The sequence below is a fragment of the Pristiophorus japonicus genome, unplaced genomic scaffold (assembly GCF_044704955.1).
Source record: "Pristiophorus japonicus isolate sPriJap1 unplaced genomic scaffold, sPriJap1.hap1 HAP1_SCAFFOLD_582, whole genome shotgun sequence".
Taxonomy (NCBI): Eukaryota; Metazoa; Chordata; class Chondrichthyes; family Pristiophoridae; genus Pristiophorus; species Pristiophorus japonicus.
In genome coordinates, this window is record NW_027254491.1 from 308266 (window position 1) to 325239 (window position 16974).

Genomic DNA, 16974 nt, shown 5'->3' on the forward strand with positions numbered 1-16974 from the left:
TCTCCCCCGCGCTCTCTCTCTTTCTCCCCCCGCGCTCTCTCTCTCTCTCTCTCCCCCCGCGCGCGCTCTCTCTCTCTCTCTCTCTTCCCCTGCGTTCTCTCTCTCTCTTCCCCCGCACTCTCTCTCTCCCCCCGCACTCTCTCTCTCCCCCCGCACTCTCTCTCTCTCTCCCCCCGCGCTCTCTCTCTTTCTCCCCCGCACTCTCTCTCTCTTTCTCCCCCGCACTCTCTCTCTCTCTCTCCCCCGCGCTCTCTCTCTTTCTCCCCCGCACTCTCTCTCTCTTTCTCCCCCGCACTCTCTCTCTCTCTCTCCCCCGCGCTCTCTCTCTTTCTCCCCCGCACTCTCTCTCTCTCTCTCCCCCCACGCTCTCTCTCTCTCCCTCCCCCTGCACTCTCTCTCTCTCTCTCCCCCCACGCTCTCTCTCTCCCCCCACGCTCTCTCTCTCCCCCCGCGCTCTCTCTCTCCCCCCGCGCTCTCTCTCTCCCCCCACGCTCTCTCTCTCTCCCCACGCTCTCTCTCTCTCCCCGCGCTCTCTCTCTCCCCCCGCGCTCTCTCTCTCCCCCGCGCTCTCTCTCTCTCCCCCCACGCTCTCTCTCTCCCCCCACGCTCTCTCTCTCCCCCCACGCTCTCTCTCTCCCCCCACGCTCTCTCTCTCCCCCCACGCTCTCTCTCTCCCCCACGCTCTCTCTCTCTCCCTCCCCCTGCACTCTCTCTCTCTCTCTCCCCCACGCTCTCTCTCTCCCCCGCGCGCTCTCTCTCTCCCCCCGCGCTCTCTCTCTCTCTCCCCCCGCGCTCTCTCTCTCTCCCCCCGCGCTCTCTCTCTCTCCCCCGCGCTCTCTCTCTTTCTCCCCCGCACTCTCTCTCTCTTTCTCCCCCGCACTCTCTCTCTCTCTCTCTCCCCCGCGCTCTCTCTCTTTCTCCCCGCACTCTCTCTCTCTCTCCCCCACGCTCTCTCTCTCTCCCTCCTACTGCGCTCTCTCTCTCTCTCCCCCTACGCTCTCTCTCTCCCCCCACGCTCTCTCTCACCCCCCACGCTCTCTCTCTCCCCCGCGCTCTCTCTCTCTCCCCTCCACGCGCTCTCTCTCTCCCCCGCGCTCTCTCTCTCTCTCCCGCGCTCTCTCTCTCCCCCCGTGCGCTCTCTCTCTCTCTCTCCCCGCGCTCTCTCTCTCACTCCCCCCGCGCTCTCTCTCTCTCTTCCCCCCGCGTTCTCTCTCTCTCTTCCCCCCGCGCTCTCTCTCTCTCTTCCCCCCGCGCTCTCTCTCTCTCCCCCCTCACGCTCTCTCTCTCTACCCCCGTGCTCTCTCTCTCTCTCCCCCCGCGCTCTCTCTCTCTCTCCCCCGCGCGCGCTCTCTCTCTCTCTCTCTCTTCCCCTGCGTTCTCTCTCTCTCTTCCCCCGCACTCTCTCTCTCCCCCCGCACTCTCTCTCTCCCCCCGCGCTCTCACTCTCTCTTCCCCCGCACTCTCTCTCTCCCCCCGCACTCTCTCTCTCTCTCCCCCCGCGCTCTCTCTCTCTCCCCCGCGCTCTCTCTCTCTCCCCCTGCGCTCTCTCTCTCTCTCTCCCCCGCGCTCTCTCTGTCTCCCCCCGCGCTCTCTCTCTCTCCCCCTGCGCGCTCTCTCTCTCTCTCTCTCCCCCTGCGCGCGCTCTCTCTCTCTCCCTCCCCCGCGCTCTCTCTCTCTCCCCCGCGCTCTCTCTCTCTCCCCCTGCGCTCTCTCTCTCTCTCTCCCCCGCGCTCTCTCTCTTTCTCCCCCGCGCTCTCTCTCTCTCTCCCCCCGCGCGCGCTCTCTCTCTCTCTCTCTCTCTCTTCCCCTGCGTTCTCTCTCTCTCTTCCCCCGCACTCTCTCTCTCCCCCCGCACTCTCTCTCTCCCCCCGCACTCTCTCTCTCTCTCCCCCCGCGCTCTCTCTCTTTCTCCCCCGCACTCTCTCTCTCTTTCTCCCCCGCACTCTCTCTCTCTCTCTCCCCCGCGCTCTCTCTCTTTCTCCCCCGCACTCTCTCTCTCTTTCTCCCCCGCACTCTCTCTCCTCTCTCCCCCCGCGCTCTCTCTCTTTCTCCCCCGCACTCTCTCTCTCTCTCTCCCCCCACGCTCTCTCTCTCTCCCTCCCCCTGCACTCTCTCTCTCTCTCTCCCCCCACGCTCTCTCTCTCCCCCCACGCTCTCTCTCTCCCCCCGCGCTCTCTCTCTCCCCCCGCGCTCTCTCTCTCCCCCACGCTCTCTCTCTCTCCCCACGCTCTCTCTCTCTCCCCGCGCTCTCTCTCTCCCCCCGCGCTCTCTCTCTCCCCCGCGCTCTCTCTCTCTCCCCCCACGCTCTCTCTCTCCCCCCACGCTCTCTCTCTCCCCCCCACGCTCTCTCTCTCCCCCCACGCTCTCTCTCTCCCCCCACGCTCTCTCTCTCCCCCCACGCTCTCTCTCTCCCTCCCCCTGCACTCTCTCTCTCTCTCTCCCCCCACGCTCTCTCTCTCCCCCCGCGCGCTCTCTCTCTCCCCCCGCGCTCTCTCTCTCTCCCCCCACGCTCTCTCTCTCCCCCCACGCTCTCTCTCTCTTTCCCCTGCGCGTGCGCTCTCTCTCTCTCCGCCCACGCTTTCTCTCTCTCCCCCCGCGCTCTCTCTCTCTCCGCCCAAGCTCTCTCTCTCCCCCCGCGCTCTCTCTCTCTCTCCCCCGCGCTCTCTCTCTCTCCGCCCAAGCTCTCTCTCTCCCCCCGCGCTCTCTCTCTCTCTCCCCCGCGCTCTCTCTCTCTCTCTCCCCCCGCGCTCTCTCTCTCTCCGCCCACGCTCTCTCTCTCCCCCGCGCTCTCTCTCTCTCTCTCCCCCCCCGTGCTCTCTCTCTCTCTCTCCCCCCGCGCTCTCTCTCTCTCCCCCCGCGCTCTCTCTCTCTCTCCCCCCCCGCACTCTCTCTATCTCTCTCCTCCCCCGCGCTCTCTCTCTCTCTCTCCCCCCGCGCTCTCTCTCTCTCCCCCCGCGCTCTCTCTCTCTCTCTCCCCCCCCGTGCTCTCTCTCTCTCTCTCCCCCCCGCGCTCTCTCTCTCTCTCTCCCCCCGCGCTCTCTCTCTCCCCCCGTGCTCTCTCTCTCTCTCTCTCCCCCGCGCTCTCACTCTCTCTCTCCCCCTGCACTCTCCCTCCCCACCCCCGCTCGCTCCCTCTCTCTCTCCCCCGCGCTCTCTCTCTCTCCCCCCGCGCGCTCTCTCTCTCTCTCTCTCTCTTCCCCCGCACTCTCTCTCTCTCCCCCGCGCTCTCTCTCTCTCCCCCCGCGCTCTCTCTCTCTCCCCCCGCGCTCTCTCTCTCCCCCCTCCCGCGCTCTCTCTCTCCCCCCCGCGCTCTCTCTCTCTCCCCCCGCGCGCTCTCTCTCTCTCTCTCCCCCCGCGTTCTCTCTCTCTCCGCCCATGCTCTCTCTCTCTCCCCCCGCGCTCTCTCTCTCTCCGCCCATGCTCTCTCTCTCCCCCCCGCGCTCTCTCTCTCTCTCTCTCCCCCGCCGCTCTCTCCCTCTCTCTCCCCCCGCGCTCTCTCTCTCTCTCCCCCCGCGCTCTCTCTCTCTATCTCTCCCCCACGCTCTCTCTCTCTCTCCCCCCGCGCGCTCTCTCTCTCCGCCCACGCTCTCTCTCTCCCCCCCGCGCTCTCTCTCTCCCCCCCCGCGCTCTCTCTCCCCGCGCTCTCTCTCTCTCTCTCTCCCCCGCGCTCTCTCTCTCTCTCCCCCCACGCTCTCTCTCTCTCCCTCCCCCTGCGCTCTCTCTCTCTCTCCCCATACGCTCTCTCTCTCCCCCCACGCTCTCTCTCTCCCCCCACGCTCTCTCTCTCCCCCCCGCGCTCTCTCTCTCTCTCCCCCCGCGCTCTCTCTCTCCCCCCACGCTCTCTCTCTCTCCCCCCGCGCTCTCTCTCTCCCCCGCGCTCTCTCTCTCCCCCCGCGCTCTCTCTCTCTCCCCCCGCGCTCTCTCTCTCTCCCCCGCGCTCTCTCTCTCTCCGCCCACGCTCTCTCTCTCCCCCCACGCTCTCCCTCTCCCCCCGCGCTCTCTCTCTCTCTCTCTCCCCCCGCGCTCTCTCTCTCTCTCTTCCCCCCGCGCGCGCTCTCTCTCTCTCTCTCTCTTCCCCTGCGTTCTCTCTCTCTCTTCACCCGCACTCTCTCTCTCCCCCCGCACTCTCTCTCTCTCTCCCCCCGCGCTCTCTCTCTCTCTTCCCCTGCACTCTCTCTCTCCCCCGCACTCTCTCTCTCTCTCCCCCGCGCTCTCTCTCTCTCCCCCCGCGCTCTCTCTCTCTCCCCCTGCGCTCTCTCTCTCTCTCCCCCCGCGCACTCTCTCTCTCTCCCCCGCGCTCTCTCTCTTTCTCCCCCCGCGCTCTCTCTCTCTCCCCCGCGCGCGCTCTCTCTCTCTCTCTCTCTCTCTCTCTCTCTTCCCCTGCGTTCTCTCTCTCTCTCTTCCCCCGCACTCTCTCTCTCCCCCCGCGCTCTCTCTCTCTCCCCCCGCGCTCTCTCTCTCTCTCTCTCTCCCCCGCGCGCTCTCTTTCTCCCCCGCACTCTCTCTCTCTTTCTCCCCCGCACTCACCTCTCTCTCTCTCCCCCGCTCTCTCTCTCTTTCTCCCCCGCTCTCTCTCTCTCTCCCCCCACGCTCTCTCTCTCTCCCTCCCCCTGCGCTCTCTCTCTCCCCCAAGCTCTCTCTCTCCCCCCGCGCTCTCTCTCTCCCCCGCGCTCTCTCTCTCTCCCCCCGCGCTCTCTCTCTCTCTCCCCCCGCGCTCTCTCTCTCTCCCCCGCGCTCTCTCTCTCTCCCCCCGCGCTCTCTCTCTCTCCCCCCGCGCTCTCTCTCTCTCCCCCCGCGCTCTCTCCCCCCGCGCTCTCTCTCTCTCCCCCCGCGCTCTCTCTCTCTCCCCCGCGCTCTCTCTCTCTCCCCCCGCGCTCTCTCTCTCTCCCCCCGCGCTCTCTCTCTCCCCCCGCGCTCTCTCTCTCTCCCCCCGCGCTCTCTCTCTCTCCCCCCGCGCTCTCTCTCTCTCCCCCCGCGCTCTCTCTCTCTCTCTCCCCCCCCGCGCTCTCTCTCTCTCTCTCTCCCCCCCCGCGCTCTCTCTCTCTCTCTCTCCCCCCGCGCTCTCTCTCTCTCCCCCCGCGCTCTCTCTCTCCCCCCACGCTCTCTCTCTCTCCCCCCGCGCTCTCTCTCTCTCCCCCCGCGATCTCTCTCTCTCCCCCCGCGCTCTCTCTCTCTCCCCCCGCGCTCTCTCTCTCCCCCCCGCGCTCTCTCTCTCTCTCTCCCCCCCCGCGCTCTCTCTCTCTCTCTCCCCCCCCGCGCTCTCTCTCTCTCTCCCCCCGCGCTCTCTCTCTCTTCCCCCCCGCGCTCTCTCTCTCTTCCCCCCCGCGCTCTCTCTCTCTCTCTCCCCCCCCCGCGCTCTCTCTCTCTCTCTCTCCCCCCCCGCGCTCTCTCTCTCTCTCCCCCCGCGCTCTCTCTCTCTCCCCCCGCGCTCTCTCTCTCTTCCCCCCCGCGCTCTCTCTCTCTCTCTCCCCCCCCGCGTTCTCTCGCTCTCTCTCCCCCCCACGCTCTCTCTCTCTCTCTCTCTCTCCCCTCGCGCTCTCTCTCTCTCTCTCCCCCTGCACTCTCCCTCCCCCACCCCCGCTCGCTCCCTCTCTCTCCCCCCCGCGCTCTCTCTCTCTCTCTCCCCCTGCGCTGTCTCTCTCTCCCCCCGCGCTCTCTCTCTCTCCCCGCCCCCTCTCTCTCTCTCCCCCCGCGCTCTCTCTCTCCCCCCGCGCTCTCTCTCTCTCTCCCCCCCGCGCTCTCTCTCTCTCTCTCCCCCCCCCGCTCTCTCTCTCTCTCTCCCCCCCCGCGCTCTCTCCCTCTCTCTCCCCCCCGCGCTCTCTCTCTCTCTCTCCCCCTGCGCTGTCTCTCTCTCCCCCCGCGCTCTCTCTCTCTCTCCCCCCCGCGCTCTCTCTCTCTCTCTCCCCCCCCCGCTCTCTCTCTCTCTCTCCCCCCCCGCGCTCTCTCTCTCTCTCTCCCCCCCGCTCTCTCTCTCTCTCTCCCCCCCCGCGCTCTCTCTCTCTCTCTCCCCCCCGCGCTCTCTCTCTCTCTCTCCCCCCGCTCGCTCCCTCTCTCTCCCCCCCGCGCTCTCTCTCTCTCTCTCCCCCTGCGCTGCCTCTCTCTCCCCCCGCGCTCTCTCTCTCTCCCCGCCCCCTCTCTCTCTCTTCCCCCCGCGCTCTCTCTCTCCCCCCGCGCTCTCCCTCTCTCTCCCCCCACGCTCTCTCTCTCTCTCTCCCCCCGCGCTCTCTCTATCTCTCTCTCCCCCCGCGCTCTCCCTCTCTCCACCACTCCCCTCCCCCAGTTGATGGAGTGATGTTGTCTCTGGTTCTCCCGTAGCCCCGCCCGCCGTCGCCGCGGTGACCGTGCTCCATCGGGAGGAGACCAGCCTCTCCGTCGCCTGGCAACCAACCGAGGGCCGAGGCCAGGGCATCATGGGATACGAGGTCATGTACCAGCAGCAGGTAAATCGGCCTTGAGAGGCGTCGCGGCCATCGGTCATTGAGTTAGCCAACAGGAAGTGGTCGTTTGGCCATTTTGTAGCCAACAGGAAGTGGCCATTCGTCCATTTTTTAGCCAACAGGAAGTGGCCGTTCGGCCATGTTGTTACGTGACAGGAAGTGGCCATTTTGTTAGGTGACAGGAATTACCCTTTAGCTTTGATCATCATCGGCCGTCCCTCGGAATCGAGGGAGACTCGCTTCCTCTCAAAAAAATGAGTCCTCAGGTGGCTGAACAGCCCAATACGGGAACCACAGTCCCTGTCACAGGTGGGACAGATAGACGTTGAGGGAAGGGGAGGGTGGGACACATAGACGTTGAGGGAAGGGGAGGGTGGGACAGATAGACGTTGAGGGAAGGGGAGGGTGGGACAGATAGACGTTGAGGGAAGGGGAGTGTGGGACAGATAGATGTTGAGGGAAGGGGAGGGTGGGACAGATAGACGTTGAGGGAAGGGGAGGGTGGGGACAGATAGACGTTGAGGGAAGGGGAGGGTGGGACAGATAGACGTTGAGGGAAGGGGGAGGGTGGGACAGATAGACGTTGAGGGAAGGGGAGGGTGGGACAGATAGACGTTGATGGAAGGGGGAGGGTGGGACAGATAGACGTTGAGGGAAGGGGAGGGAGGGACAGATAGACGTTGAGGGAAGGGGAGGGTGGGACAGATAGATGTTGAGGGAAGGGGAGGGTGGGACAGATAGACGTTGAGGGAAGTGGGAGGGTGGGACAGCTAGACGTTGAGGGAAGGGGAGGGTGGGACAGATAGACGTTGAGGGAAGGGGAGGGTGGGACAGATAGATGTTGAAGGAAGGGGGAGGGTGGGACAGATAGACGTTGAGGGAAGGGGAGGGAGGGACAGATAGACATTGAGGGAAGGGGGAGGGTGGGGCAGATAGACATTGAGGGAAGGGGGAGGGTGGGACAGATAGACGTTGAGGGAACGGGAGGGTGGGGCAGATAGACGTTGAGGGAAGGGGAGGGTGGGACAGATAGACGTTGAGGGAAGGGGAGAGTGGGACAGATAGACGTTGAGGGGAAGGGGAGGGTGGGACAGATAGACGTTGAGGGAAGGGGAGGGTGGGACAGATAGACATTGAGGGAAGGGGAGGGTGGGACAGATAGACGTTGAGGGAAGGGGGAGGGAGGGACAGATAGACGTTGAGGGAAGGGGAGGGTGGGACAGATAGACGTTGAGGGAAGGGGAGGGAGGGACAGATAGACGTTGAGGGAAGGGGAGGGTGGGACAGATAGACGTTGAGGGAAGGGGAGGGAGGGACAGATAGACGTTGAGGGAAGGGGAGGGTGGGACAGATAGACGTTGAGGGAAGGGGAGGGAGGGACAGATAGACGTTGAGGGAAGGGGAGGGTGGGACAGATAGACGTTGAGGGAAGGGGAGGGAGGGACAGATAGACGTTGAGGGAAGAGGAGGGTGGGACAGATAGACGTTGAGGGAAGGGGAGGGTGGGACAGATAGACGTTGAGGGAAGGGGGAGGGTGGGACAGATAGACGTTGAGGGAAGGGGAGGGTGGGACAGATCGACGTTGAGGGAAGGGGAGGGTGGGACAGATAGATGTTGAGGGAAGGGGAGGGTGGGACAGATAGACGTTGAGGGAAGGGGAGGGTGGGACAGATAGACGTTGAGGGAAGGGGAGGGTGGGACAGATAGACGTTGAGGGAAGGGGAGGGTGGGACAGATAGACGTTGAGGGAAGGGGAGGGTGGGACAGATAGACGTTGAGGGAAGGGGAGGGTGGGACAGATAGACGTTGAGGGAAGGGGAGGGTGGGACTGGTTTGCCGCACGCTCCTTCCGCTGCCTGCGCTCGGTCTCTGCACGCAATTGGCGACGAGACTCGAGGGGCTCAGCGCCCTCCCGGATGCACTCCCTCCACTGAGGGTGGACTGGTCTTTGGGCCAGGGACTCCCAGGTGTGGGTGGGGGATGTTGCACTGTATCAGGGGAGGGGTGTGTCCCTTGTAACGTTCCCTCTGCCCCACCTTTGGCTCGTTGGCCGTGAAGGAGTTCCGAGTCGACACAACCCCTCCATGTCATGTGACGCCTTTAAACCCCGACCCGGCGAAAATCTATCCACCCGAAAGCCATACAGGGTATTGGTGAGGCCACACCTGGAGTACTGCGTGCACAGTTCTGCTCTCCGTATTTACCAAAGGACACACTTTGCTTTGGAGGCAGTTCAGAGAAGGTTCACTCGGTTGATTCCGGGGATGAGGGGGTTGACTTATGAGGAAAGGTTGAGGAGGTTGGGGCCTCTACTCATTGGAGTTCAGAAGAATGAGAGGTGATCTGATGGAGACGTATCAGATTATGAGGGGGGGGCTCGACAAGGTGGATGCAGAGAGGATGTTCCCACTGATGGGGGGAGACTAGAACTAGGGGGCATGGTCTTAGAATAAGGGGCCGCCCATTTAAAACTGAGATGAGGAGGAATTCCTTCTCTCGGAGGGTTGTAAATCTGTGGAACTCGCTGCCTCAGAGAGCTGTGGGAGCCGGGACATTGAATATATTTAAGGCAGAGATAGACAGTTCCTGAACCGATAAGGGGGCGGGCAGGGAAGTGGAGCTGTGTCCATGATCGGATCAGGCCATGATGGTATTAAATGGCGGAGCAGGTTCGAGGGGCCGTATGGCCCCCCTCCTGCTCCTGTTTCTGGTGTTCTGATGAACTAAATGCTGTGTCCTTGGTCAGACTTACCGAGCTCTGCTCAAAAGGGCAGAGGCTGTTGGCGTATGCGATGGGGAATTCAAGTGAGCCAATGCAATTGGCTGTTGTTTCATCAATTGTCCCAAGAAGTTATTGGGTGGTATTCCTTCGTGTGATCTCGCTCACCGGCAGCGAAGATCCAGTTGATTTTTGGCGATGCCACGTATCCGCAGTATGACTAAACCCGCCTGTTACCCACACTCCGTGACATCGCCCGTCTCCCGCCCTCCCTGCCTCAGCTCATCCACTGCTGAAGCCCTCACCCCTGCCTCTCGCTCCCCTCCAGACTCGAACGTTCCAACGTGCAGGGCTCCTGGCCAGCCTCCCACGTTCTACCCGACGTAAACTCGAGGTGATCCAAAACTCGGCTGTTCACCCCGTGTCCTAACTCACACCCAGTCCCACTCACCCATCACCCCCTGTGCTCACTGACCCAGTGTCCTAACTCGCACCCACTCCCACTCACCCATCACCCCCTGTGTCCCGTGTCCTAACTCACACCCAGTCCCGCTCACCCATCACCCCCTGTGCTCACTGACCCCGTGTCCTAACTCACACCCAGTCCCACTCACCCATCACCCCCTGTGCTCACTGACCCCGTGTCCTAACTCACACCCAGTCCCACTCACCCATCACCCCCTGTGCTCACTGACCCCGTGTCCTAACTCACACCCAGTCCCACTCACCCATCACCCCCTGTGCCCCGTGTCCTAACTCACACCCAGTCCCACTCACACATCACCTCCTGTGCTCACTGACCCCGTGTCCTAACTCACACCCAGTCCCACTCACCCATCACCCCCTGTGCCCCGTGTCCTAACTCACACCCAGTCCCACTCACCCATCACCCCCTGTGCTCACTGACCCCGTGTCCTAACTTACACCCAGTCCCACTCACCCATCACCCCCTGTGCTCACTGCCCCGTGTCCTAACTCACACCCAGTCCCACACACCCATCACCTCCTGTGCCCTGTGTCCTAACTCACACCCAGTCCCACTCACCATCACCCCCTGTGCTCACTGCCCCCGTGTCCTAACTCACACCCAGTCCCACTCACCCATCACCCCCTGTGCCCTGTGTCCTAACTCACACCCAGTCCCACTCACCCATTACCCCCTGTGCTCACTGCCCCGTGTCCTAACTCACACCCAGTCCCACTCACCCATCACCCCCTATGCTCACTGACCCGTGTCCTAACTCACACCCAGTCCCACTCACCCATCACCATCTGTGCCCCGTGTCCTAACTCACACCTGTCCCACTCACCCATCACCCCCTGTGCCCCGTGTCCTAACTCACACCCAGTCTCACTCACCCATCACCCCTGTGCCCCGTGTCCTAACTCACACCCAGTCCCACTCACCCATCACCCCCTGTGCTCACTGACCCCGTGTCCTAACTCACACCCAGTCCCACTCACCCATCACCCCCTGTGCTCACTGCCCCGTGTCCTAACTCACACCCAGTCCCACTCACCCATCACCCCCTGTGCCCCGTGTCCTAACTCACACCCAGTCCCACTCACCCATCACCCCCTGTGCTCACTGACCCCGTGTCCTAACTCACACCCAGTCCCATTCACCCATCACCCCCTGTGCTCACTGCCCCGTGTCCTAACTCACACCCAGTCCCATTCACCCATCACCCCCTGTGCTCACTGACCCCGTGTCCTAACTCACACCCAGTCCCACTCACCCATCACCCCCTGTGCCCCGTGTCCTAACTCACACCCAGTCCCACTCACCCATCACCCCCTGTGCCCCGTGTCCTAACTCACACCCAGTCCCACTCACCCATCACCCCCTGTGCCCTGTGTCCTAACTCACACCCAGTCCCACTCACCCATCACCCCCTGTGCCCCGTGTCCTAACTCACACCCAGTCCCACTCACCCATCACCCCCTGTGCTCACTGACCTATGGTTAAGCATCGCCTCGATTTCAAAATTCTCATCCTTGTTTTCAAATCCCTCCATGGTCCCTCGCCCCCTGCCTATCTCAGTAACCTCCTCCAGCCCTACACCCCTCCCTATCTCTGTAACCTCCTCCAGCCCTACACCCCTCCCTATCTCTGTAACCTCCTCCAGCCCCTACACCCCTCCCTATCTCTGTAACCCCCAGCCCCTACACCCCTCCCTATCTCTGTAACCTCCAGCCCCTACACCCCTCCCTATCTCTGTAACCTCCTCCAGCCCCTACACACCCTCCCTATCTCTGTAACCTCCAGCCCCTACACACCCTCCCTATCTCTGTAACCCCCTCCAGCCCCCACACAACCCCCCCCCGAGATGTCTGCGCCCCTCTAACTCCGCCCTCCCTGACCATCCCCGATTATAATCGCTCCACCATCGGTGGGCCGTGCCTTCTGTTGCCTGGTGCCCCGCAAGCTCTGGAACTCCCTCCCTAAACCTCTGCGCCTCTCTCGAACCTCTCCCTCCTCCTCCTCCTTCGAGACGCTCCTCGAAACCCGCCTCTTTGACCCAGCTTTTGGCCCTCCTGCGCTGGGCGTCACATGAATCAGTTTGGTCTGCAACGCTGCTGCCAAGCGACTTGGTAAACATTTGCCCACGTCGAGGGCGCGACCTAAATCAGGGGGTTTTGTCGTTGTTGAGGCCGAGTGTGATGTCTGCGCTCACCAAGCAACCCTCCCTCCGTCTCCCGTCAGGGCCACGAGCAAATCTATACGGTGAAAAAGTTGACGGAGAACAAGGTCACCTTGACACAGCTACGGCCTGCCACGGTCTATCTGCTGAAGGTTCGGGTGCAAACGCCCCTGGGGCCCGGAGACTTCAGCCCAGTCTACCAGTTCCAGACCCTGCCCCCAGGTAAGACCCAACCCAGCCCCGGCATCAATGCCGGTGATCTGGTTACCAAGTTTGCAAAGTGCTGCAGGACAGTGGGATAAAAGTTCACCGGGGGTTGGGGGTTAATGTATCAGCGCGGATCCAGCATTTTCCCAAGCACCAGTGAGCCCTGACTTTGGTGCTTGGGGAAAAAGTTGGAGTGCAACGTTAAAGAAGCAATAGCAGGACATTTGGAACAGCAAAGCTCGGTCAGGCAGAGTCAGCATGGGTTCGTGAAAAGGGGGAAGTCATGTTGGGCACAGTTGCGGGAGATCTTTGAGGATGCACCGGACAGGGTGGATAAAGGGGGAACCGGTGGATGTGGTGCATTTGGGACTTCCAGAAGACATTTGACAAGGTGCCACATGAAAGGTTATTGCACAAGATGAAAGTTCACGGGGGTTGGGGGGTTAATACATGAGCGTGGACAGAGGATTGGCTAATGAACAGAGAGTCGGGGGATGAATGGGTCATTCTCGGGTTGGCAATCAGTGAGCAGTGGGGTGCCGCAGGGATCAGTGCTGGGCCCCCAGCTATTTACAATCTGTATTAGCGACTTGGAGGAGGGGACCGAGTGTAATGTAACCAGGTGTGCTGACGATACAAAGATAGGAGGAAAAGCAATGTGTGAGGAGGACACAGAAAATCTGCAAAAGGACACCGACCGGGCTAAGTCAGCGGGCAAAAATTTGGCCGATGGAGCATAATGTGGAAAAGTGTGAGGTCACGCACTTTGGCAGACAAAAAACTCAAAGAGCAAGTTATTATGTAAACGGAGAAAGATTACAAAGTGCTGCAGTACAGCGGGACCTGGGGGTTACTTGTACATGAAACACAAAAGGTTAGTCTGCAGGTACAGCAAGTGATCAGGAAGGGCCAATGGTATCGTGGCCTTTATTGCAAAGGGGGATGGAGTATAAAAGCAGGGAAGTCTTGCTCCAGTTACACAGGGTATTGGTGAGGCCACACCTGGAGTACTGCGTGCACAGTTCTGCTCTCCGTGTTTACGAAAGGACGTACTTTGCTTTGGAGGCAGTTCAGAGAAGGTTCACTCGGTTGATTCCGGGGATGAGGGGAGGGTTGACTTATGAGGAAAGGTTGAGGAGGTTGGGCCTCTACTCATTGGAGTTCAGAAGAAGGAGAGGTGATCTGATGGAAACGTATCAGATTATGAGGGGGGGGCTTGACAAGGTGGATGCAGAGAGGATGTTCCCACTGATGGGGGGAGACTAGAACTAGGGGGCATAAGAACATAAGAATTAGGAACAGGAGTAGGGCCATCTAGCCCCTCGAGCCTGCTCCGCCATTCAACAAGATCATGGCTGATCTGGCCGTGGACTCAGCTCCACTTACCCGCCCGCTCCCCGTAACCCTTAATTCCCTTATTGGTTAAAAATCTATCTATCTGTGACTTGAATACATTCAATGAGCTAGCCTCAACTGCTTCCTTGGGCAGAGAATTCCACAGATTCACAACCCTCTGGGAGAAGAAATTCCTTCTCAACTCGGTTTTAAATTGGCTCCCCCCGTATTTTGAGGCTGTGCCCCCTAGTTCTAGTCTCCCCGACCAGTGGGAACAACCTCTCTGCCTCTATCTTGTCTATCCCTTTCATTATCTTAAATGTTTCTATAAGATCACCCCTCATCCTTCTGAACTCCAACGAGTAAAGACCCAGTCTACTCAATCTATCATCATAAGGTAACCCCCTCATCTCCGGAATCAGCCGAGTGAATCGTCTCTGTACCCCCTCCAAAGCCAGTATATCCTTCCTTAAGTAAGGTGACCAAAACTGCACGCAGTACTCCAGGTGCGGCCTCACCAATACCCTGTACAGTTGCAGCAGGACCTCCCTGCTTTTGTACTCCATCCCTCTCGCAATGAAGGCCAACATCCCATTCACCTTCCTGATCACCTGCTGCACCTGCAAACTAACTTTTTGGGATTCATGCACAAGGACCCCCAGGTCCCTCTGCACCGCAGCATGTTGTAATTTCTCCCCTTTCAAATAATATTCCCTTTTACTGTTTTTTTTCCCCAAGGTGGATGACCTCACACTTTCCGACATTGTATTCCATCTGCCAAACCTTAGCCCATTCGCTTAACCTATCTAAATCTCTTTGCAGCCTCTCTGTGTCCTCTACACAACCCGCTTTCCCACTAATCTTAGTGTCATCTGCAAATTTTGTTACACTGCACTCTGTCCCCTCTTCCAGGTCATCTATGTATATTGTAAACAGTTGTGGTCCCAGCACCGATCCCTGTGGCACACCACTAACCACCGATTTCCAACCCGAAAAGGACCCATTTATCCCGACTCTCTGCTTTCTGTTCGCCAGCCAATTCTCGATCCATGCTGACACATTTCCTCTGACTCCGCGTACCTTTATCTTCTGCAGTAACCTTTTGTGTGGCACCTTATCGAATGCCTTTTGGAAATCTAAATACATCACATCCATCGGTACACCTCTATCCACCATGCTCATTATATCCTCAAAGAATTCCAGTAAATTAGTTAAACATGATTTCCCCTTCATGAATCCATGTTGTGTCTGCTTGATTGCACTATTCCTATCTAGATGTCCCGCTATTTCTTCCTTAATCCTACCATTTAATGTGTGTTCCCTTGCCTTTGGAACAGAGGAGGCTGAGGGGAGACCTGATTGAGGTGTATAAAATTACGAGGGGTCTGGATAGAGTGGATAGGACGGACCTGTTTCCCTCGGCAGAGGGGTCAACAACCAGGGAGCACAGATTGAAAGTAACCCAAGGGTCACTGGACAGGGATCAGGAGCAGGAACCCGGGCTGATTCACACACCCCCCCTCCCTAACCCAGGGGTCACTGGACAGGGATCAGGAGCAGGAACCCGGGCTGATTCACCCCCCCTCCCTCCCTAACCCAGGGGTCACTGGACAGGGATCAGGAGCAGGAACCCGGGCTGATTCACACACCCCCCCTCCCTCCCTAACCCAGGGGTCACTGGACAGGGATCAGGAGCAGGAACCCGGGCTGATTCACACACCCCCCCCTCCTCCCTAACCCAGGGGTCACTGGACAGGGATCAGGAGCAGGAACCCGGGCTGATTCACACACCCGCCCCCCCTCCCTAACCCAGGGGTCACTGGACAGGGATCAGGAGCAGGAACCCGGGCTGATTCACACCCCCCTCCCTCCCTCCCTAACCCAGGGGTCACTGGACAGGGATCAGGAGCAGGAACCCGAGCTGATTCACACCCCCCCCCCTAACCCAGGGGTCACTGGACAGGGATCAGGAGCAGGAACCCGGGCTGATTCACACCCCCCCCCCCTAACCCAGGGGTCACTGGACAGGGATCAGGAGCAGGAACCCGGGCTGATTCACACCCTCCCCCCTCCCTCCCTAACCCAGGGGTCACTGGACAGGGATCAGGAGCAGGAACCCGGGCTGATTCACACACCCCCCCCCCTCCCTAACCCAAGGGTCACTGGACAGGGATCAGGAGCAGGAACCCGGGCTGATTCACACCCTCCCCCCTCCCTCCCTAACCCAGGGGTCACTGGACAGGGATCAGGAGCAGGAACCCGGGCTGATTCACACCCCCCCCCCCTAACCCAGGGGTCACTGGACAGGGATCAGGAGCAGGAACCCGGGCTGATTCACACCCTCCCCCCTCCCTCCCTAACCCAGGGGTCACTGGACAGGGATCAGGAGCAGGAACCCGGGCTGATTCACACACCCCTCCTCCCTCCCTAACCCAAGGGTCACTGGACAGGGATCAGGAGCAGGAACCCGGGCTGATTCACACACCCCCCCCCTAACCAATGAAGGATGGGGGCGATGGGCCGGGTTGGGGGGTTTGCGGAGACGGGGGAACTCGGGGGACCAGGTTGTGGATGAGTACTCAATAATCCCACTTTCCATTTCAGAGGAGAAAGGGTCTCCGAATCTCATCATCCTGTCCTGTGTGTTCGGTTCCCTCACAGTCATTGTGGTCCTCGCTGCCTTAGTCTGGGTCAGACACAGGTAAGGGACCTCGCTCTCTCTCACTCTCTCTCTCTGTCTCTCTTGCGCTCTCTCTCTCTCTCTCGCGCGCTCTCTCTCTCTGTCTCTCTTGCGCTCTCTCTCTCTCTCTCGCTGTCTCTCTCTCTCTCGCTGTCTCTCTCTCTCTATCTCTGTCTCTCTCGCTGAATCTCTCAATCTCTGTCTCTCCCCATTTCTCACTATCTCTCCATCGCTCTGTCTATCTCTCTCTCTCTCTCTCTGAATCACACCTTCTCTGTCTCTGTCTCTCTCTCTATGTCTGCATCTCTCTCTCGCAATCTCTCCTTTTCTCTCTCGCTGTATCTCTCCATCGCTCCACGTGTCTCTCAGATATCTCCCCGTCATCAAGGTTTGGGTCCATTGGGATTGTGTACGGAGGGAGTGAATGGGAAGGGGTTTGGGTCCATTGGGAATGTGTACGGGGGGAGTGAATGGGAAGGGGTTTGGGTCCATTGGGATTGTGTACAATGGGAGTGAATGGGAAGAGGTTTGGATCCACTGGGATTGTGTACAGTGGGAGTGAATGGGAAGGGGTTTGGGTCCATTGGGATTGTGTACGGTGGGAGTGAATGGGAAGGGGTTTGGGTCCATTGGGATTGTGTACAGTGGGAGTGAATGGGAAGTGGTTTGGATCCATTGGGATTGTGTACGGTGGGAGTGAATGGGAAGGGGTTTGGGTCCATTGGGATTGTGTACAGTGGGAGTGAATGGGAAGGGGTTTGTGTCCATTGGGATTGTGTACAGTGGGAGTGAATGGGAAGGGGTTTGGGTCCATTGGGATTGTGTACAGGAGGAGTGAATGGGAAGGGGTTTGGGTCCATTGGAATTGTGTACAGGGGGAGTGAATGGGAAGGGGTTTGGGTCCATTGGGATTGTGTACAGGGGGAGTGAATGGGAAGGGGTTTGGGTCC

At 60.3% G+C, this 16974-nt stretch overlaps 1 protein-coding gene across 1 annotated transcript in view; it reads left to right on the top strand.

Annotated features, from left to right (window-relative positions):
- Positions 1–16045, top strand: part of LOC139255061 (ephrin type-A receptor 1-like) — a gene marked incomplete at its 3' end in the record, with an annotated part of 44910 nt that extends 28865 nt beyond the window's left edge. The window contains exons 6-8 of the mRNA XM_070873868.1: positions 6316–6440; positions 11865–12024; positions 15949–16045. Coding sequence (XP_070729969.1) covers positions 6316–6440; positions 11865–12024; positions 15949–16045 — 382 coding nt within the window. The remainder of the gene's footprint in view (positions 1–6315; positions 6441–11864; positions 12025–15948) is intronic.
- Positions 16046–16974: the final 929 nt, after the last annotated feature.